Genomic DNA, 22,942 nt, shown 5'->3' with positions numbered 1-22,942 from the left:
CTCCAAAAGTGCATATCATCAGTCCCCAAAACTTGTGGTAACGCTGTGAATATGAAATCATGAATTTCTTACTGGTTCCAGCCAGTTGAGCAGTTGTGACAAATGATCTTAGCGGCAGTTCAGCCTAATGGCTATTGCACAACTGTAATAGTAATGAGCGGGCGGAGCTGCTTGTTTGCCTCTGGATCCCCTCCTCCATCTGATCGCGCTAAACAGAGCGACCCAAAACCTTAAATTCCTCCTTGCCGCCTCTAAAGAAAGAGACACAACTTCTACTGACCAGTGTCGACGCAGTTTTTTTGGGTTCTGCAATTTCTAATTCTTAGATCTCAAAGTGGAAATTATATCTTGGACCACTTCCCTATGCGCTAACAGTGTTTTGATAAGGTAAAGTACTATAGTTTCAATTTTGCGATTCGCGAAAGGCGCATGCATGCAACTGATTGAACCGTGCGTAATTACGCGCTCGGCTGTATTTGTGTTCCAGGTTGGATGATTTTCGAGTTACGCACATCGGAACAGAGAGCTTTAGCGTACGTATGTGTTCGTGAATACAAACACACATGCTCTCTTGCTGTAAAGCACGTTTCACTCGGACCCCATTTTATTTCCTCTGCAGCTACTGCTGCATGCCTGTGTGCGGCTTTCAGAGCGGAAAACCCGCAGCTGAATTACATAAGCTCTTTTTCACGCAACTTTCATCAGCTTGCACAGTTAAAGTTGGTGTCTTACTACAGTTAGTGCAGGTTAATAAAATGCATTCTCTGTACAGTGAACGTGGAGACTGCATTTGCTCTATGTAGGGAAGGTTGCATGAGGGGAAGTTGGTGGCTGTGGGATTTTAAAGTGGTGATGCTACTGTGCTGGACTTAAGACTGGCCTGAAACCAGGAATGGGAGGTTTCCATCCTGGTGAGTGGGGGTGGGGTGATGGCACTCTTACATTGGAGTGAAAGCAGCAAGTGGTCACTGAGCAGACACTAGAAGTGGTGGGAAAAGGTCATGCTTAGAGTAAAATAAACGTACTGGGAGAAATAATTACACATATTTGAAATCCTTAAGAAAATTGATTAGTGACTTTAAAGTGTGACTTCTGTATTTTATAAAAATTGAAAAAAAACACGAATACCTCCCCACTCCCCTTAATCGCCTCATTAATGATTATGCTAAAATTAAGGGCTCCATAAAAACAATTTCAGGATAAATTCAAGAAAAACAATTCAGAACAGAAAATAAGAAATTATCAGAAAACCAAAACGTTAGGCAGATAGACTAAAATTCACAATAGAGAAATTTAAAATACAACTAAATTAGAAATGAAAATCTGGGGTAAAAAGCTATGTCTTGACTTTACTTTAACATAATAAATTTTTAAAAATTATATCATAAAAAATATACAGCAAACCACTGCCGCAACCAAGTTTTCAGGCAGACTGCCCCAGACACCACACTAAACCATATAAAAAGTAGAAAATCTGTGCTTCTGGACATGCCGATTATCACATATACAGTTTTAAGTGCCAGTACTAGTCCACCGTACTCCTACTTTCTTCTTCTGGAGAAGTGAACACGTTGACCATAAAGAATGAATGGGTCAGAGTTGACCTTTTAGATCTTCAGCTCCAAGCAGTCTAACTTTAGCTGTCCTGAAAGTGGGTCAGTAGTGGGCAACTTGCTGACCGCGGGCCTGTATATATCCCATACATTGCACAGAGTCTGGTGTGTGTGTGTGTGTGTGTGTGTGTGTGTGAGCAGAAGCTTTCCAGGTTCACTGAGGTTCTGGAGATGGTTTCAACATGCAAGAGGCTCATATTTCCCCTTTACTGCACCTCCAGCTTACATGTTTGGCTGCATGCACGCCTGTATAAACTCATATTTTCTCTGAATGGTACTTACAGGGAAGATGAAACAAGATGCGGCCGGTGGCTTCTGACTTTGACTTTGCAATGCGGTGTGCTAAATGTAAGTGACTAGTTGCAGTAAAAAAAAAAAAAAAAAAAGATTGTAGTGTTTACAAAACATGGATGAAGGGCTTATTACGATGTTGAGTAATACTAACACGCGCACATTGTGTATTCATGCTTACGGAAGCGATTAATTGCAGGAAATAGATTGAGATTCTGAGAACTTGTTTTCAGTGAGCAGTGATGCCTTTAACCAGCTTTTTAAATTGCCAACTACACTTGCATTGTGTTTTTATCAACTAATAATGTCCATGAAATATGCTGTCCATGTGGTAAACAACAAGATAAAAAGACACCATCACAGTACCAGGGCGCACGAATATGGCACATAAATAATACATTTACATATTTGTTGTTTATAATAGAAAAATCTGTAAATATGCTCTGAGATGAATCAGATTAGGAAGCAAAATAGTTTACAAATCTGTTTTTAGCTTTTAAAAAAATAGTAATATTGTATTGGTTGAAAGTGGGGAAACTGCTAAATGGGGTGACTGACACGTTTTTCTGGAAAAGTGAGCAGCAGCTATTGGCTGATTAGTCAATCAACAACAAACAACTGGTTTGACAATTGAGTAATTTTAGTTTTAGACATGTTTTGCTTTTTAAAGCCATCTTTCACTGATTCTGACCTCTGTAAGGTAAGGAATTGCTGCTTTTCTTTGTCATATATCTGTAAACTGAGTATCTTTTCATTTTTGTATTGCTGATCAAACAAAATAAGGCATCACCTTTCAATGTCCAAACATTATAGCGAGAATTTTTCAGATGTTTTATAGACAAAAAAGTAATTAAAATAATTGTCTGTCACATCCCTAAAAGCATACATTCACCATTCATCCAAGGGATGCAGTGTTAAGACAAGATAATACATTTTGCATTCTTTCATTTACTTATGTCTGCCTACGAAGCAAGGAGCCATCAGCGTTTTAGAATCATCGGTTTAACTTCAGCTAAGAACAGCATAGATGGGCTGGTTTCTGAATCCTGACCTATGAAATTTAACTTCCTCTGTAGTTGGACTCAATGGAGGTAAATGGTTAATCTTTTGTTTCCTAAAAATATAAGATTATATCTCTGTGCTGTGTCGAGGACAGGGTGACTGTTGGATTGTTATCTGTTCAAACAGGTGGAAGACATTTTGTCTGTCATTTTTCTTTTGTCAAAAGTTCCTCATTTTGTCTGTCATAAAGTTGGACTGTAAAGCAATATGTGGTTCTACACTTTGCTTGTGTCTTTCCAATTCATGTTGTGCAGTTGAATTTTAGCTTTTCATGTTTTTGAAGCAGGCTTTTCCTGTCAATATCTGTTTTTATAGCAAAGGTCAACTCTGTCCAGGCCTTGCAAAAGATTTTTTTGCTGTTCTGAGCCTCTTAAAATAAGCCTTATTATCATTTGGAAAAGCAACAAGATTGCAGAGATTACAGTTGTGGAAATGACGGCAGAACAGGTTGACTGAATGGTTTGTCAATGGTTGCCGGTTGTGATAATGGCCGCACAGAAAGAATGACGTCTAGCAGTGCAAAGGAGCTAGCCCATAGTGGTGGATAGTGAAAATTCATACCTTGTTCCTGATCCACCTGTTTTTTTGTTGATATGCTAAAAGATATCATGAGCAAAATAAGCAGTCACTGCCATGGATAAGCATTTTCATTGTATCAGTGTGCTGTTCTCTGATTCAGAATTCTGGGGATTCACATATAACAAACCAATCCTGCCAGCTTGCAGGGTGGGGCTTTACATATTATCATTCTCTCCATCATGCGTTTCTGGTTCAAACATGTATAATTTTTCTGACTTGCATTTGCATGGTGTAGAGTAGTTTTGCAGCATTTTAACAGAGTCATAGGTGAGCTCCTGTCCTGAAGCTGTAGTGAGCGATGGAGGGGTGGGTGGAGTATGAGGCGGGAACCTCATAGATCCACACATTCTAAAGGAGGCAAAGGTGTAGAGTTACATCTAAAGGCCGATTCATGCTTTCCAGTAGGTACGCTTAACAAAAAAAGACACAGGAGCCTCCCATGAATGTTTCTGAAAGTCTGGCTGTGACTTGGCACTTTTTACAGGACATAGCAGCCTTTGGGCTGTAGCACCGTGCAATTACTCCTGAGGTGTGTCGAGGACAGTGGGCAGACATTAACACCAGATTTCTGGAGAATTTAGAACTTTCCACTGTGTTTGGCCAGTGGTGATGGAAAGCACTTCTGAATTCTAAGCGCAGCTACTTCAGTGACAACTGTTCATCCTCCACGTATAGCCTCTTGTCTGAAGAAGCATTTGTCATATGCCTATCGTCACATAACTCTGCCGTGTTCCTTGGTGGAATAATGAATCTAACTTAGCTTCATTCTTTCAGTGCTCCAACAGATCTGGATGCAACAGTTTCCATCACAGTGATTTGTCTGGTCTGTGGTCTGCTCGTGTCAGCCGTTCTTCTGATATGTTTCGTGGTAGAAAAGTGTCTGCCAATTGATGATTTAAAAAAAAAAAAATTTTGTATTCCACCACAATATTGCACGGGTGTAAAACAGTTTACTTCCGCTTTGGTGAAGAAGATCAGAGAATTAATTGTTTTGCACAGTCTTCAGCAATAATTTTTGTTGGTAAATGAGTGACATTATAATGGGACATGTCTGCATCTTCAAGCCAAAAACAAGGAAGTGAATTAGATGACGTACGTGCATTACGTTTGCGCTGGGGACTGCTATGATTGGTGGAGCTCACGGGAGGCTGGCCAAAATTGCGGAAAAGTTGCGGTGATTGGACAAAATTGCAAGGTCGCGCAGAATTTGCGGAGATTGGTTGAATTCGCGTGAATTCGCGCGATCGCGACATCGCAAATTCCTGGAGGGACTGAAAATTTGTTTTCAGCACCATTTCTTGTAGCATGATAGTCGACAAGCTTGCGGTGTGGACAGTCCTCACGGTTACAAACTTTGGCCTGCATGCAGACTTGGGTGAATGACCCACATGTTCAAGGGACTTAGCACATGCAGAATGCATGAACTGGAATTTAAACATTTTAAGACAAGAAGAGATTATTTTCATGGAAAAACTTCTAAATATGCATGTTTTGAACACATCTTCCAGTTGTGGATTCTTTAAATGTCTTGCTATGGATATTTGTTTTTGAAATTTCCATTTGCTGCCACAATTTGCACACATCTTCCCACCATAATACTCTGCAACAGGTAGTGTACTGTGCACAAAAACATTTTCACATGCAACTGTCAAAGGTCAATCCCACCTACCTTGAGATTCCAAACTTTTAATTGGCTACCAGAAAACAATTAGCATTAGAAGCTGCTAAAAAAATAAATTAATGAATAAATAAAGCGTTTATTTGATTAAGTGGTGGTCAATCTGACATAGCCTGAGCCTATCCAGCCCTACACTTGGCAACGCTCTTGGTTGATGTTCACACAAATGATAGGTTCAAGGTGACCCAGTCAGGCACACTTTAAACCACATCCATCACGGTCAGTTTGACAGCAGCCAACACAACACTTTGTTTGCATCTGTTGCTGCAGACTAAGATAAAGACCTGTGTAAGTCAGCTAATTAAGATGACACCAGGACATTATTCCAAACATAAGTAATCGGGTGGAATGAATGCTTTTAGGCTGTTTGTAAGGTAATTATGATTTTAATACAGCCATGTTGATGTCACAGAGTTGAGTAGTATCATGTATACTCAAAGATACATGGGATGGAAACGGGTGGGTAATGTCAACAAGCAGCTGTCAACAATCCACTGTTGCATGCCGTTCTCTTTCCACAGTGAACCCACCTGCTACTGCAACACACTACTTTCGCTTGACACTCACAGTGAGTGTATCAGAACTTTTATTTGTTACTATGGTAAGATGAAACCATATCAATCAGTCCAACTTTTTTTTGCATATTTCTTACTGACATTGTTGACAGTGACAACAAGAGTGGGTGTTTGTTTAAATGCCCTCATGTTGTGGCGTAACTCGGGGAATCTGTCAAGCCAAATTGACCTTCTAGTTCTATAAATCAGCATATTTTTTGCCTTTTGTTCAATGTATTCCATCTAATTATTTCCCTGTAAATCCACTTGTCTAGTAGTATTGAAAATGACTGTTTCACCCATCGGATAGCTCTCCTAAATGTCAAGCAGTGTTGTATTTGTGGTGTTCGTTCATTGGTTCCGAAGGATCACATCCCCCTTTCCTGTGCAGCTACACCCACTCACGGTGGGGCATCACTCCTTTTTTATTTTAACTTCTCATCTACTGTACATTTTTAAACTGGCAGTGTGTCATGTTTGTGTGTGTGTGTGTGTGTGTGTGTGTGTGTGTGTGTGTGTGTGTGTGTGTGTGTGTGTGTGTGTGTGTGTGTGTGTCTGTATACGCACAGTAAGATAAGAAGGGCACGAGCTTTCTAAAACCTGTTTTTCTAACTTTAATCGCTTCAGCTCTGAACCCTTTGGTCTTTATTCCTGTGCGATCTCTATAGTAAAATAATCATTTTATTATAATAACTTTAAAGTATGCATATCTGTGCACTTGCATTTGTGAGTGGCACCAAACCAAAGCTTTTCTGACTGCAGCCACTTGTTGCTATTTCTGTTACAAAATTGCTGCACTTGTAGATAAACTCGGTTACTGTGTTTCTACGTATGCAACTGCAACAGTGTGATTATACAAGAGTCTACGCACATCTGCACTTAGTACTGTAAAAATGTAGTTCCTAAGATTGTCGTGGTCATCCAACTACGGCTGCATTTTGGCCGTGCTTGTGAGTGCATGTGTGTGCTGCTGGGAATAGCTGAGCCATGTGATTCTTCCAGGTTCTATTTCAGAACGCTGACCGTCAAACACTCGGCAGTCTTCACAGCAGCTTAAAGAATAATTAACAAATGTGCTGTCAATCCCTCTGTCTTTCATCTGAGTTCAAATTTTCATCCGAATCAACAGGTGAAGAGTATCTGTAGGTGCTTCCAGGTAAGTACTCGGGGTTTTGTGTTATTGTGCTATCGCAGGTGCAGGTTACTGCTATTTGGACATGCATGTTTCCTGTTTCAAACACACGAGGTTGTTTTAAATTGTCAGATTTCTTATATTTCAGTCAGGTCTGTTGTAATGACAGAAAACTTCTGCAGTTGCATAATCTGTGTAACCAGATCAGTATGGTGGCATGTGGTCCATATAGCTTCTTTCTTTTGTGTTTCTCTACATGTGTTTGTTTCTGTATTTACTCCTGGATATTTGAATAGTATTTCCATTCTGAGCTTTTATTTACGAACGTCCCCATTCGTACAATGCTGATACGTGCATGAGAGCTGCAGTAATAATCAGCAGCAATCTTATTCGTCTTGGCAGAATAACGCATAAGCATTAGCTCAGCAGTCTTAATGCCGCTGGTTTAGTCCAGTAATTTAATGGATTATTTGTGTTTTTGTTAACACCAAATTTGCTCAGGCAATGGTTTTGCTGCTGTGTCTGCATCTCCAGTCTTGCACATACATTTGGTGAATATGTGAAATGACTACTTGCATAATGTGTAAATGCATAGAATGCTGACTGTTTCTTTTTTTCCAGTGATTTGCCTCCTTTAGGTTTTCATTTAGGAAGTGTTTTAATGGGTGGTGATCATTTTCAAGAGACACCTGCAGGTCTTTCATTTCAGTACAATATGGCATATAGTATATGTCAGTAAGTGTTTAAAAAGAAGCCTGAACTGCAACAATTATCTTCATTATTGATGAATAAGGTGATTGTTTTCCATATTAATTGTTTATTTATTTATTTATTTATTATTATTATTATTTTTTTAAAATATTCATATTAATTGTTTAGACAATAAAAAGTTGAAAATGGAGCCTATCAGATGACAGCTTCAGATATCTGGTTTTGTCCAACTAACAGTCAAAAATTCCAAAATATTCACTTTTAAGTATCACAGAAGTCTAAGAAAATGTGAAAATGTTCATATTTCCTCAGTTTTGGTTTAATCCAACATCAAAATGATTGCTGATTGATTTCACTCCACTTAATAATCAATCATCCTATTGTTTCAGCTCATTAAAACATACTGAACACAGCTCCTAATGCAGGGCAATACCAGAGATGTGCATCTTTTTACGTCTTTCCCCACCAATTTTCAAAAACATCCAGCATGCGTCACTGCTGATGTGCAACACCACTTAAGATCAATACCACCGTGTAAACAATAGTGACCTTTACAACACAGCTGCATGTGGGAGAGACAGACTTTAATGTCTCCTGACGAGTGATTTCCACTTCATGATCATGGATGATCGGGTGTAGAATGAAACATGGTTGTTTTGTTGTGGCAAGATTTGATTTCAGCATCGAGCCATCATTCAGGAAAGTGTGTTTTTTTCATGTGTAAGACAAATTTACTTCTTTTGAAGGTTGTAGAGACTAGATTCAAGCTCAACCACATTATAATATTTTATAAGATTCTGTCTGGCTGGTTGCTTACGATTCAAAAGTTGTGTAAATTCTGGGATTTTAGTGATTCATCTTAGTCTGGTATAAAATTGTCCAATGCGTTTCGAGGAAAAGACAACATTGGAAAATTATCCTGCTGTAAAATTTAGCTTTTCTTGTATAAAGTTATATTTATGAGACATTATATAACATTTAAAACTTGGTGTATTTTTTCCACATGTGGTCTAATAGGTCAGGTTGGAAAATTGTCTTTGAGCCTGAATATTTCCTGAAGAAAAATAAAGTCGTCACCTTAGCTTACCCTTATGTGGAAATTTCCATGAGGTGTTGCATGACTGTTGCAGTGTCCACATGATCCACTATGGTTTATGTCCGCAGTTCAGTGGGTTCTGACAAGTTGGCGCTATCTACAAATATGTCATGGCACTACGCTGCTGCATGTCACTCACTCAATTCCGGTGCTTTTTTCCACCAGACACGCCATCACTTAACTTGCATCACCGCAGGACGCTGTTTATACCACCTCCCCTCTTTTTTCCGTTTTCCATTCCTCCATCTGCCCTACATAATGTTTTTTTTTTCTCCTTCCAAATATCAAGTATTCACTCAGTGTGTGAGCTAAGCACAGGGGAATGTGCATGAGATGTTGGACAGACTACTGACTCAGAGAATCTTCACAACAGCCACATAGGAGAGAAGTCTTGCAACTGTGCTTGACCTCTAGAGGGGAGACAGAAGGTTTCAAATTGTGCAGTCTGCTCATTGCTTCCTATTTTTAAAGATAGCAACAATAAAAAGAATAAGTGTAAGTGAGAAAACTCAAACACACTTCAGTTGAGAGTTTCAGCATCTTTAATGTGACCAGTGGCTGCACTGATTTTACACTTAAAATCCAGTCTACTGGTCACAAGCTGTGCTACTCAGTCTGTGAAAACAAATGTGTAATGTCTTCTGTGGCTCCAGAGAAACTGTCTCAGGTTTGGCTTTGGCTCGAGAGTTAAACTCTATAACAGAAAGTCTGTGTTAGAGACTGGAGGTGTGTCTTTGAAAGAAGAAATTTTGGGGCCACAGAGGATCCAATGAAAGACCTTAGTAACTTATTGACTCTTTGGGAATTGGAGAATCGAATGTTTTAAGCACTTGACTCACAATAAGAGGCAAAAAAGTCTACCTCCTTTTTATTATCTGTCTCATGACCCCCAAAACTGTGCAGAAATGAATAGTATAACTTCAATTTTACCACGCATTTAATGTCTTGTTTTCTACTAAAACACAAATAAATGTTTCTTTAAAATAAGCACATATGCTTATCAGCTATTAGATGCTCTGTTGACTTTCACCCAGCACAGATTGTAATTGTTTAGTATTCTGTTTCATTCAAGCAAAGATAAAAGGTGGTGGATTATCCTTGTTTGAACTGTATGTTCCCAAACAGGGGTAAACAGTAACAGTCGTGATCGCATCTGTTTCTGCAGCTATGAGCAGGAGTAACACAATGCAACGAATCTCCACAGCATGTATCACCACAAGGCTTCTGTGTCATGATTCTTTCTGTGTTGTACAGTCTGTTCAAATGCTTCTCCTCCTCTCCTGTGAGTTGAGTCACGTTATGTAACATATGTCAGCAACATATCCAGCAATAAGATGGATTATCCCTATAGGCCGCTAGTTTTTTGGCTAATAGTCACACATTGTGGATTTGGGTTGCGTTATGTAACGCAGCAGGAAACCATGTTCTACTTTCGACAAGTTTGGGAATTCACTTTAGCAGATCTGTAACACTCCACTGTGTTGCCGCTGTGCAGCCAGTATTTTTAGATGTGATTGCAACAGTAACTTCTATATACTCACACAGACACATGACTCACCACTGTAGCAGCGCGTCCCACTTTTGCTGTGTATTTTTGTTCGAATAATCTTAGATGTTTTCCTACACCAGTAAGAACAGGCTCTGCCTCAGCTAATGCAAAACCGTACAAAATATACAAAATAACAAAATAAGTCAGAAACTTATTTGGTTCCAATACTGACCTTCATCTTTTGCTGTCTCCATTAGGGTGCGTGGCCTCTCCCCTTCTCTCCCGTGACCTCCGAACCCCAGAAGATCTTCTCCCCATCGCCTCCCTGAGGCCGGACCGTTATCGATGGCGCTGGGGGCGTTTCTGCGCTTTGGGAAGCAGTTGCTGAGGGTGAAGGTGGTAAACTGCAACTCCGAGGACTCCCGTCTGTCCCGATGCCTCAACACCTTCGACCTGGTCGCCCTGGGCGTTGGCAGCACGTTGGGCGCTGGTGTTTATGTGCTAGCTGGTGCTGTTGCACGAGAGAATTCAGGTATCTTCATAGTACTGTAAATGTTGAAAAGATGTGCTATTAGACAAATCTTTTAACTTTATGCCCTCCATTTCCCTTTTTCTAGGTCCCGCTATTGTGCTGTCCTTCCTGATAGCAGCCTTAGCTTCAGTGTTGGCTGGTCTTTGCTATGCTGAGTTTGGAGCTCGTGTCCCCAAGACGGGCTCTGCTTATCTTTACTCGTATGTAACTGTAGGAGAGCTCTGGGCCTTCATTACTGGATGGAACCTCATCCTGTCCTATATAATTGGTAAACATAAAGCAACATTGCAATCTCCACTACATTGTTTCCTATTTGCCAAGTTTCGTTAAATGTCCAGAAAGTTTGTTTTCATATTAAGATGAAGAACAGGAAGAAATCAAATGCTCTCTCTTCATGTCAGGCACCTCCAGTGTGGCCCGTGCATGGAGCGCCACCTTCGATGAGTTGATAGGGAGGCGCATCGAGCAGTTCTGCAGAGAGTACATGTCCATGAATGCACCAGGAGTGCTGGCGGAGTATCCTGACATGTTTGCTGTTCTCATCATTATCACTCTTACAGGTAGCAAAACTTGTGGCGCCTTCTCTTTGCTTCACATTGAGAAAATTTTATCCTTGCTAACAAGCAGTTTCCTGTCATTGAACTTCTCACATTGATATGGCTACAGGAGTAGATGTTTACTATGGATACGTAGTTGCCACATTTTTTTGAGCTCAACTTTTGGAACACATTTTTCTCACCAAAGATTTCCTTTTCTTTTTCTCCGTCTTAATTTCAAAGGTCTGCTGGCGTTTGGGGTCAAAGAATCAGCAATGGTGAACAAGGTTTTTACATGTATCAACATCCTAGTGTTGTTGTTCATGGTGGTCTCTGGCCTGGTCAAAGGCACTATGAAGAACTGGCAGCTGGACCCTGAAGAGATCCTTCATGCCAATTATACAAGGAACTCCAGTCACAAGTAAGAATGTGTTCGCTAGCTGTTTTCACCTGTCCAGGTTCTTGTGAACAATATTTTTGTTTTATTTGATGCAATTTGCTTCACCTAAAGGGTCTCGGTTACTCTGAGCACGTAGCAACACTATGGTTTGGGTTTTGTAATTTGGGTGAAATGATCCTTTTAACTCTTAATCCCCAGTTTCTGAGCGTTATTTACCCCTGTCACATTTTTACTCACTGTAGGAATTTTTTTTTGCTGCAATATAAAGTCATGCACCTCTATGAAAACAGAAAAACCATGGCTGTGAGTTAAGAGAACACAGATGAGAAGAATAACATGGATGGATTGATTTTTAATTTGTTTCAATACTTGTCTGAATTTTGATGAAATATCACTATTTTAAATGTTGAAATTGAACTGTGCGACACACATGACTCATTCTGGTACTATTAGAAATTAGAAAATCTGACACTTTCTCTTTTTATTTTTTTCTGGTTCTGATTAACTGTGTAATTTTGGTGATTGTTTTTTAAAAATTATTATTCCTCTAAAGCTGCCAGTGGGTTATGAGGCTTAGGGGGTTAAAGAACACAATAATCCAATACAGTTTGTCTTGTTGTGTTATTGTTGTTAATAATCATATTTCTCTTCCTCTGTGCAGTCTGACAGACATTCTGCCATCCAAGGAGAGTTTAGGGGTTGGTGGCTTCATGCCGTTTGGCTTCACGGGTGTCCTGTCAGGAGCTGCTACCTGCTTCTATGCCTTTGTAGGATTCGACTGCATCGCCACCACAGGTCAGTGCTGGATAAAACCTGAAAACACTGTTGGTTCTGTTCTCACCGTGATGCACTTCTCATAACTCTTTGACTGCCTCATGGATATGTTTCAGTTTTCAAGGAGGGTGTAGCAGAATCTAGAGTTGGAACCGTTTCAGTCCCAGGCTTGTCCAAACATCCAGGATTATTCTAGAGGGGCAAAGCAGAAAGAAAAGATGCACTTTAGTAAATGTGGCCTATTTCTTCTTGGCTTTTGCTGCACTGTGCAGATCTCCACCTGTGAACACACGTGTGTCCTAGAGCACGGAGTTCTGTTAGATTGGTTCAAGCCTCTGGGTTGTCATAAGGGGAGAGTTTACAGATTTCTTCCAGCTTGCCTGCTCTCTGGCCCACAGGCTTTTCCCACCCCTCTTTTTCCTGAATTCTAACTGGCTAACATGACGTTAACCCTGAAATGTTTGCTTGGGTTTGGCCTGTATAGACATGCCTGTCACACACACTTGCGAGCACCCCTCAGTCATTATATCATCTATGTGCATGTGTGTGTGTTCTGGCTGGAGTTAAGTTGGCATGAAGCCATTCCCCCTTCCCCCTCCACACACACACACACACACACACACACACACACACAAATCCACACAACTGTTCCCGCTGTCATGGTTACGGCCTATTACCTTACAATTGGACCAGTTGCTAATCGTAGCCTTGTCCTCAAATCTACACGTCAGTCTCACACACACACACACACATCTTCGTAATGATGTGATTTCACTGCAGAACAAGACCTGAATGTTCGTCCAAGGACCTCTGTTGCATAATCGCCTGCAGCTGAACAGTTCAGTGTTTCAGTCTTGCCGGTCCACAGGGAAAATAAGCTACTTGTTGAATTTATTGCAAAATAACACACAAAATGTTTCCTAACATCTGTTGGCCCAGTTTTCAATGTCCACTGGAATTCAGCCAGTAGAGCCCTAAAAAAATGGCGTGTAATATTAGGAATCTGCTCAAACTTTGCAGTGACAGGTGAGTGGTAAGATTCCAAAAAAAAGCTACACAAAGCTACACAAATATCTATATGATAAAGTAAAAAGTGATATCTTTCAAAATCAAAATATCTGTTAAACTACAACTCATCACCAACAACTAAATGTTCAGTTACTTTTAATAAAAATCTTCCAAGTACTTCTCATGAGTGCAGTTTTCTGCAATATGTGACACTGAATAAAATGTGTCGTGGTGACCTAGCTGACTTGAGCAACTAGTTATCTGTTTGAGTACAGCGCATGTACCCTGCAGTCAAATAACAATGCAAAATTCTGAGTAGAAAGTAGCAAATTCTTCTACAATCTAATTATTTCACTTCTATCCTATAGAATGTGTGTATTGCATGTCTTAAAGTTTTGCAATTGCATTTGCAGCTGGATATTAAGGAGCATCTTTAAAAGCAGATTCTGCTCTGACAGCAAAAGTGTAGTTTTTACTTTTCTTCAGTTTATTGCAGTAAATTATTCAACATCATATGCTTTATCCTTTTCTATATCATCATCATCAATTATAGCATGTATTTGTAGTGCTTGTTGAGCTGTTTTTGCCTTGAAATTCCAATAGGCAGGAATTTTACCCTTTTAAAAAATCAAATGTAAGCCCAAACTATCTTTCAACGACAGCTTTTCCAGCACTTGGTGAAGTATTACATAAGTGAGGTTGCAATTTGTCCATTAACTGTGTGTGCTCTCTATCTGTTCTCTAGGTGAAGAGGTGAAGAACCCCCAGAGAGCCATTCCGATCGGCATTGTGTCCTCGCTGCTCATCTGCTTTGTAGCGTACTTCGGCGTTTCTGCCGCACTCACCCTCATGATGCCATACTACCTGCTGGACAGCAACAGTCCTCTGCCTGTAGCTTTCAAATATGTGGGCTGGGGAGGAGCCAAATATGCTGTAGCTGTAGGCTCTCTTTGTGCTCTGTCTACCAGGTAAGCACTTTACACTTGCACTGCTCTGCTGCTATGCGTAAAATGCAGGCTCATGGACTCAGGTTTATTCTTAGACCAACATGCACCCACACCCACACCCACACCCACACACACACACACACACACACACACACACACACACACACACACACACACACACACACACACACACACACACACAAGCGTTTCTGTAATTTTAGAAGGCATTCGATCCCTCGACCAAAAATAAAAGCACTACTTAGAATATAGTTGCACGATCAGTTGATGTAAGTGATTATGTAAGACAGACTCAAAAACATCCTACAAGCTGCATTTTTACTAATCTTCAGTTTTTAGTGACTCATGTGTATTATTTATGTTGGTATTAAGGTGTATATATACTTTTAATTTTTGTTTGATGAATGCATATATATATATGTATATATATATATATATATATATATATATATATATATATATATATATATATATATATATATATATATATATATATATATATAATAGATATGCTTGAATTGTATGCATTCTTAATTTGAATCATGCATAGTTAATCTGTTTTTAACGGATATGTGCTTTTACATTAACCCTCTGAACCCCAGCATTTTCTTGGCGTTTATTGCTCTTGGGCTCATTTTTCACTGTTCTGCAAACATTGCAACCAGAGTTGGAAGTAGAGAGGGTTAATTTTTTGCAGTATAACAAAGATATAAAGCCATAAATCAGAAAAAAAAAATTCTTTCAATATTTATGATATATTTTTAAAAAATGGAATGAACATGTTTAACATTTGTCCAAATGCCTTCAGGTGCTAGGAGTACTAGAATCTAAACACTATCGTTGTTTCACTACTTATGTTTTTCTTTTGTTTCATTATTTGACCGTGATTTGCTCTGTGTAAACACAGCAAACAAAATGACTTGCAGTTCAGCTCACTTCAGCCAAAACTTTCTTGATTTTTTGTCACATAACTATTGGTCACACTTGATCCACTAATGGTTTCTTGGTTACACAGATAATCAAAGACAGAATGTGGTTGGGGAAAATAATCTTTTTTTTGACCATGTGTTGAAGAAAACATGCCGAATAAAGTGATTATGATGAATTTTAAGCCAGATTTGCTGAAGCGTCCTGACAAAACGGCAAGATAATATGCCTCTTTAACCTGCTGGTGGGTTTTGGAGTTCAGAGGGTTAAACATGTTCCTACATGCACTTGTAGGCATTATGCTTAATATATAGTGCATTAAGTTCTAATGTTATGCTGTAATCTACTGTATGTTCACTGCATGGTGTCCCTTGTTTGTGTGAGCTGCTGTCTCTGTCCATGTATGTTTTTTATGGCATTCTCTTGGGTGTAAGTGTGGATACTATATATCCTCGTCTCCCCACATGGTAGCCTGCTGGGTGCTATGTTCCCTATGCCTCGTGTGCTCTGGGCTATGGCTGACGATGGGCTGCTTTTCAAGTTCATGGCCGAGATCAGCCCTCGTACCAAAACCCCGCTAATTGCAACCCTCACCTCTGGCGCAGGGGCAGGTGAGACACTAACACGCATGTCTCAAAACAGCATCCGTGTTCACCAGAGTTTCTTTTCATGCTACAGGGGCTGAGCTGTTCTGGGTTAAATGTCCTGTTGGAGATCCTTTTTTAAAGAAACTTGCCAGAAATCAGCACCAAAGCATGAAAAGGATGTCAATAAGTGTTTCTAATCCTGTCTTACATGTCTGGGTTTCTTTTTAGCTAACTGAGGCAGTTCAGGTTACTGTGTCTCTACTTTCTGATTCTTCTAACATGACTTAGTTTCTATGCATAGTGCTCCACGGTTAGGAAACTTAAGGGATTTTTTTTTTTATCTGCATCTTGGTGTTGTAAGGAGAAATATTTCAAACTAAACTGCATGGTTAAGTAACTAAATATTTTTACCATGGACCAACGGTAACAGCATGTGGAGCATATTTACTACTGAAGGGGGAGAAATTCTGCATTCTGACTTCAGAATACTCTTGGTCAGGCGTCATGCCTCTGTGCTGCCAGTCCTGTATCCTGTTTTGCACGATCTCCCACCCGAAATCTGGCCAAATCCTGCGACCCAATTACCCCTCCTTTGCTAATTCTTCCCTTACCGCTTCCATTTTTCCCCTTTTTTTTCCCTTGCCCCTCTGTCCTACACCTACAACTGATGTTTTCCCCCCTCACTCTACCCCAGTCTGTTGGGTTCCATGTTCCCCCTACCCCGTATCATCTTTGCCATGGCACGGGATGGCCTGCTCTTCTCCTTCTTGGCCCAAGTCAGCGAGAGGAAATCCCCCATAACGGCCACTTTTACCGCCGGGGTTTTGTCCGGTAAGATGAAGAGGAATTGTAATATAAGGGCGAAACAAGTGTCTGTATTTGAGTAGAGAAAGAATGAGGGTAATTAAGAGGGCATAGAGGGAGAAGGAAGAAGGTATGAGATGATGTGAAAGTTGAATTAAAAACAGTTAAGAGCAAAACAGGAGTGTCGCATGCATGGTTAGCTTTATACTCTGTCAGCAGGCATTACTGACTGCTAATTAGAGGTACAGGCGGCAGCAGAAAAAGAGCAGCTTAAGTATTCAACATAGATTTTTTTAAGTTTCCTCTCTACTTGAAAAGGTTTGTGATGTAGTAGAGGTAGCTACCAGTCCTGTTAATGTGTTTTCTGTGTATTGCACTAGTTGTTGCATATTTGATTTGCTTCCTACCTATGACAAACATGTTTCTGACCTTTATGCCGTAAACACTTTGTCTACACCCACGCTAGCAGTTGTGTGATGCTACACTGTCCTGCACTCCTTTGAGCTTAATGTTATTGTCAGCATTTCAGCACATTCACAATGACAGTGTTGACATTCTCATGTATAGCAGATATCATTTTAAGTTTTTTTTGGTGTGTTGACTTTTCTGAAATGTTTATGGAAAATCTGAGAATTTCTCAAAAGTTTTTAGAATTAAACAATCGTCTCATGTTTCCATCTTTTTTTTCTGTTTCTTGCACCTTGAAGCAATCATGGCATTTCTGTTCGACCTGAAGGACTTGGTGGACCTGATGTCAATAGGGACGCTGCTGGCCTACACACTGGTGGCAGCCTGTGTCCTGGTGCTCAGGTCAGTGAGGAGAATTTAAATGGGGCCAAGGGGGTTTGAACCTGTCCATACTTGGTCATGCATGAACGTGAGGTGGAAATCATGCTGGCAAGCAGCTGATTTTTATATTGAAGCTGCTGCAGCCTGAGGCCAAAACACTTCACAGTGTGATCCAGCCAGCACGTGTCCGTATCTGTTTTTAGCAACCAGCGAAACTCAATCATGCAATCCTGTTGCAAGCGATTTCATAATTTGTTCATTTACACTGCCGGAAAAATGACTGAATGAAACTGCTGTTGCTGCATTGTGACTGACTGAACTCCTAAGCAGGTTAATTGTGCATGAGTTTGCACTGTGTCCCTACTATCACAGTATTACCACTAACTATTTTCAGTGGTGTGAATACAGAGGAAAATTGCAAGGGTAAAACAACTTTGTGTTTTTTTTTCTGTTGTTTTTTTCAGATACCAGCCCGAGCAGCCCAGTCTGATGTATCAGATGGCTAATACTCAGGACGATGGGGAGCTGAGTGACGGCATCAGTGTCCCTAGTATGGGCATCCTGCCTGGTGTGGAGGAGAGGTTCAGCTTCAAGACACTGCTGTTCCCAGACAACCCTGAACCATCCACTTTGTCAGGCTTCAGCGTTAACATCTGTGCCTCTGCCTTGGGTAGGAGATCATACCAGGACTGCTTTAATGCAGTGATAAAGTACAATAAAGCATAATGGTAGGGCTTTTGAGCAGAGGTGCATGTGAAATAATAAAGCATACATCCTTGTGCAGGTTCTCTGATCCTGATATTCAGTATACTGGCAGTGCAGGGAGGCACTGCAGGGTGGAACATTGTAGCCCTCAGTGTCATCTTCATGGTGTGTCTCATCCTCGTCTTCATCATCTGGAGGCAGCCTGAAAGCAAGACGAAGCTCTCCTTTAAGGTTTGATTCCAGATATTTTTCTCTCTCCTTATATTTAATGTTTGCAAGGTGTTAACACAAAGTGTTTTCTCCTTCTGTGATTTTCCACTTTCAGGTTCCTCTGCTTCCCTTCATTCCAGTGATCAGCATGTTTGTCAATGTCTACTTGATGATGCAGCTGGACAGAGGCACCTGGATTAGATTTTCAGTCTGGATGGCTATAGGTAGTTATACACCATTACTGTCTATCTTGTCATCATTCAGAAATTGTTGTCTAAATCTGAAATAGTTTTTTGATTTGATGTCTTCCTTTCATCACAGTGATGTTTTACACTCAGTTTGCTGGCATAAGCTGCTTAAAATGTGCAGGCCGCTTTGTTTTGTCATCATGTGTAATCACAACTGCCAGCAGGGTCTTTTATGAAGCTTGCCTTTTGTGGTGCATTTGGAAGAACATCTGACACCATGTCTTGTGTGTTGGTGGGCAAATTGAAACATGAACTCTGGTTAAAACATAAAGTAAATGTGATAATCTTCTTTGCTAAAAACAAACCATTAAAGAACTCGAATGCATCACAATCCCTACTGGCAGTTTTTATTACCTGAGAGCTTACAAAATCAATAAAATAGATAGCTTATCTGAGACTTCAGGTCTTTAGGAGTTTTAAGTCTGCTAGTGTGAGCTGGCAAAACACCAGTGACTTTATTACGCTAACAGTGCTGTGTCTTGCTCTGCCTTTTCAGGTTTCGTGATCTACTTCTGCTACGGCATTCATCACAGCACCGAGGCAGCTGTTGCTCGCTCGTCTCCAGACACAGAGATGAACGGCTTCAAGCCAGACCAAGAATTAGAACCAATGTCACCAGAAAAGGAGGCCTTCCTGCACCATGGTGTTGCCACCAGGGAAGAGGATGATGGAGATCTGTAGGGAACTGCCTCAATGCCAAACAGCCCTGACACCAGTCTGTCTGTGTTGGAGTGTTTTTGACAGGAAAACTCCCAGTCCCTCACTGGCGGTACTCCCTTTGGAGGAAGGCAATGATAAATAACTTTGACTTAAAATTCACAAACCTCTGACTTTCCCCTTCGGCTGCTGAGTAGAACACAGACAACTGATGATAATACTCGTGCCAAAACAGACTTTAAAAGCCTCAACTGACTTGTTCTTTAATTTCAGTATTCCGCAAAAAGGTCGTTCCCCCCTTTAGCTTGGCCTTGAGATTCAACTGCTCATTATCGCTTGGCTGTCAGAGCGGGAGTCAGGTCGGAGACATGAAACATGTCAGTGTTTAAGGGAGGTTCCGAGATAGCAGGAGACCACATTATCTGTTTCTCTTCGTCCTGGGATGTAGTTACTGCTTTGGAGTGTGTCTGAGTTACATTGTTGCCAGTAGAACTATGAGCAAGAGCTGATGTCTGGGGGCAAAGAAGTCTTGCAGCAATGCGTTTTTGTACGGTTAAAACACAACTATGTATCTACATAATTCTAAAAATCTGATAACACGCGTCAGTATTAAATACACATTGGCACATTGTCTAAAACCTACCAGTTCTTATGTAACTAATTTTGAAATGCTGCTCTAACAGTTCTCCCTGATAAGATGGAGCTGGCTCAACGCACAATGCACAAACACACTTTGTGTGTCAGTGATGTAATACAGACATCAGTGGCTGTGTAAGTAGGGCAGCAGGGAGCTACATTTTACGTTTTCCACAAGTCCAGTTCTGAATCTCAAGGATTGCACTGATGCCATGTGAGGTCCAAGGTTTGGTCTGGTGTCCTGTTGTGGTTATACAGTTTTGTTTCACTGCAGGCATTTGATTTCTCAAGAAACCATCATGAGCCATCAACTTGCAAATTATAATGCAGAAACTGCTGTTACATCTGATGGGATGGTTCCTACTCTGAAATACAGAGGTTTAAAGGAAGTGATATGGCCTGAAGCCAAAAAAACATTACAAAAGGTCACACCATGTGTCTTATAATATTGAATATTATAATATTTTTAAATTCACTCTCTTTTATGGGATAATCAGATTTCTGAATTCTGAATGTTGAACATCGGGTAAAGACACTGACAGTTGCTGATAGTCATCATGTAACACTAGATGACAGCAGATTTTCACAGTGCTGGCTGCTGTGTTTTTGCATATGTAGCTTGTAGCATTTAATTTTCTCTTTTAAAAAGTAATATAGGCCACCTTTTCCCTAACAGTTTTTTTTTCTTAAAGCTTCTATTTGGTGGAATATATTTGTCATGAATTTTTTTAACACCTGTTCTCTTGTGTAGTGATGTGTTTTTATTACCCCCCTCTTAAAACAATAGCCAAATCTCTAGTGTGTTTTTTCAAACTATGAGTCTGATTCAGTTTAATATTTACAAGTCAATGAAAGCTTACAGAAAAATTCATGAGGCGGAATTTGACACACGTGCATTTATTTGCATCTTTTTTTTTTGCTTGTTGTCATTAAAGTATGAAATACTTTTAGACATTTTTACTCTCTTTTCATGAACTCAAAATATTAGACCACCAGTTTATCACTGAAGTGTAATAACATTGTGGGTTAACACAGTGAAGATAAGACAGTTATCAAAACTGATGCACTAGAATAAGAGGCATCCTTTTTTAAACTCCGTGCATTCTTTTTCCTTGCGTACATTACCCATGATGCAATTCCAGACAGACTGCGCAGCTCCCTCTGTCGCTACAAAAAACTGTACACAACTTTTGTTCCCAAACATGCCATAACAACAGCATACAGACTTCCATGTCTAAAATTAGCATCTCATCATTTAAATCCACAACCCTTAAGTGCATTCACTAATTTTTTTTGTTTTGTTTTTTTTTTTTTTACAACAAAGTAGCTGTCAATCAGCAGTAACATGTATAATCAAGATTGTGTATATAAGAAGTTGTGTATATTTCTTGCAGTAAATTATTTGTAAATTGGAGAAAAGGCTTTTTTGTTATTTTCAATGACTTTTGCATCTGTCTTTCAGTTCTTTGGTTTTGCTTCTCTGTTTGTGTCCAGTGTTGTGCTTCTTATGTTGTGTTTACATGATCAGTGCGACTGAAATTTTGTGCCCTCGGGTGATGAAGGCAGCAAAATTATCGGCTTCACCGTTCTTTTAACACGTGCCTTACATGTATTACTTATACGACAAAAAAGTTGACGTTACAAAACTAGAAACATGGGATACTGCCATGACCGTGGCAGTAACAAGTTGTGGGCTCACAGTGGGCTGAGTGTAATGTAGCTTTTCACAGTAGAGGTGTAATATAAAAAAGCTGTGACATCACATTATTACTGCAAATATCTCTACAAAGCTGTAGTTTTACTGCAACAGAGCATTAGCTTCTTTATTTTGTAATTCTTGAGTTACAAATAGGCAGTTTCACTAGCAGACAAAGCACACAAAAATATCCCCTTTCCTAGAATTGTACTTGTTTAAAAGCATTTACAGTATGCAAAAGAATCATGTGCATATTAAATCTATCTATGGATTGTGAAACCTCAGTGTTATTTCTGAAAAAATACCATGTGTATATACACATGTATAAATAGGTGATCATTGGATGCTGCTTCAAAACTTTGGCTTCTCCTTTTATGAGGCTTTTGATGTTTCACATCCATTGTCATTGTTGGACAACACGCTGCTTCATGTTCATGTCATCTTATTTCACTTTTATCAGACGTTTTTTTCTTGTTGTAGTTGTTATTGCTGGTAATGTTTTTGGTTATCGTTGGCTTCCAGTGTGCTTGAAATTAGAAGTAAATGTCTTTGTACTGGGTTCACATAAATGGGTCATTTATTATCATTTTGTTATTCATATTTGTAATTCAGTTTTCCCTTATTCAGCTTGCCCTATTGTTTTCCTCTAACTGCGTTTATGCACTAGTCTGCATCTTTCCAACAGCTGCCTCTCATCCTCATATCACTGCTGAGTGTGAAAGTTCACTCTTGGCCTTGCAAATATTTAGGTGCAGTTACCAGCTTATAGGCATCTCACAGTGTTCCTCGGCAAATGGAGATTTGCTCGGTTGTCATGGAAATAGCTGAGCTGTATCAGCGCTGACATGAACCAGGAGGTGGTCGAAGGTCCACACTCACTGTAGGTTAAGTGACAACGGTGCTAAATAACAACTGAAACTCCATCTGCCAAGAAAGACACTGATTTGTAAGCATTTAAAAAAGCAAGAAAGTGGAAGCTGAAGGAAGTATATTTGCAGTTACGCATGTAATCAGCCAGCATGAAGTGGCTTCAAGGTAGCTGTTAAACTGCATATTTCTAATGAAGATAATGAACACAGATGCTATAACCAATATTATGTCTCACATTTCTTTACTTTGGTGCCGTCTGATTGTACCATCAAAACTGATCCAACCTCGGCATTCACAGAATGAGACTTTTTTTGCCCACACGAACACACAGAAACTCTGATAACAGTGTCAAGATGTAAAGCGAACAGAAAGCATTCACCCCGATGAGTTTAA

At 39.9% G+C, this 22,942-nt stretch overlaps 1 protein-coding gene and 1 long non-coding RNA gene across 5 annotated transcripts in view; one reads left to right on the top strand and one right to left on the bottom strand.

Annotated features, from left to right (window-relative positions):
* The first annotated feature begins 199 nt into the window (after positions 1 to 199).
* slc7a1a (solute carrier family 7 member 1a) lies at positions 200 to 22,238 on the top strand. Of its 4 annotated transcripts, XM_055016984.1 has the most exons (14): positions 200 to 387; positions 488 to 533; positions 10,463 to 10,737; positions 10,823 to 11,005; positions 11,139 to 11,297; positions 11,517 to 11,694; positions 12,335 to 12,468; positions 14,201 to 14,423; positions 15,819 to 15,958; positions 17,446 to 17,548; positions 17,992 to 18,197; positions 18,312 to 18,463; positions 18,558 to 18,666; positions 19,187 to 22,238. In XM_055016984.1, exons 3-14 carry the CDS (start codon positions 10,551 to 10,553, stop codon positions 19,369 to 19,371), a joined length of 1,959 nt encoding a protein of 652 aa, XP_054872959.1. In that variant the 5' UTR covers positions 200 to 387; positions 488 to 533; positions 10,463 to 10,550; the 3' UTR covers positions 19,372 to 22,238. The 4 variants fall into 4 exon arrangements, with proteins under 4 accessions (XP_054872959.1, XP_023121971.2, XP_035802290.2 ...); XM_023266203.3 differs by lacking the exon at positions 488 to 533; XM_035946397.2 differs by lacking the exons at positions 488 to 533; positions 15,819 to 15,958 and adding an exon at positions 16,629 to 16,765 and having other exon boundaries at positions 202 to 387.
* LOC118470025 (uncharacterized) overlaps positions 12,515 to 22,942 on the bottom strand; it is a 37,170-nt gene continuing 26,742 nt past the window's right edge. The window contains exon 3 of the long non-coding RNA XR_004847025.2: positions 12,515 to 12,639. This is a non-coding gene — a long non-coding RNA (uncharacterized LOC118470025). The remainder of the gene's footprint in view (positions 12,640 to 22,942) is intronic.

The sequence above is a fragment of the Amphiprion ocellaris genome, chromosome 14 (genome assembly GCF_022539595.1).
Source record: "Amphiprion ocellaris isolate individual 3 ecotype Okinawa chromosome 14, ASM2253959v1, whole genome shotgun sequence".
NCBI classification, from domain to species: Eukaryota; Metazoa; Chordata; class Actinopteri; family Pomacentridae; genus Amphiprion; species Amphiprion ocellaris.
This window is presented reverse-complemented; position numbering and strand designations above follow the sequence as displayed.

Bases quoted from the DNA above. Each gene is read 5' to 3' on its own strand.
- slc7a1a (XM_023266203.3), top strand. From the start codon at position 10,551: ATGGCGCTGGGGGCGTTTCTGCGCTTTGGGAAGCAGTTGCTGAGGGTG. The intron at 11,298-11,516 runs GTAGCAAAACTT...TTAATTTCAAAG, and splicing joins CATCATTATCACTCTTACAG to GTCTGCTGGCGTTTGGGGTC. The intron at 18,667-19,186 runs GTAGTTATACAC...CTGCCTTTTCAG, and splicing joins TTCAGTCTGGATGGCTATAG to GTTTCGTGATCTACTTCTGC.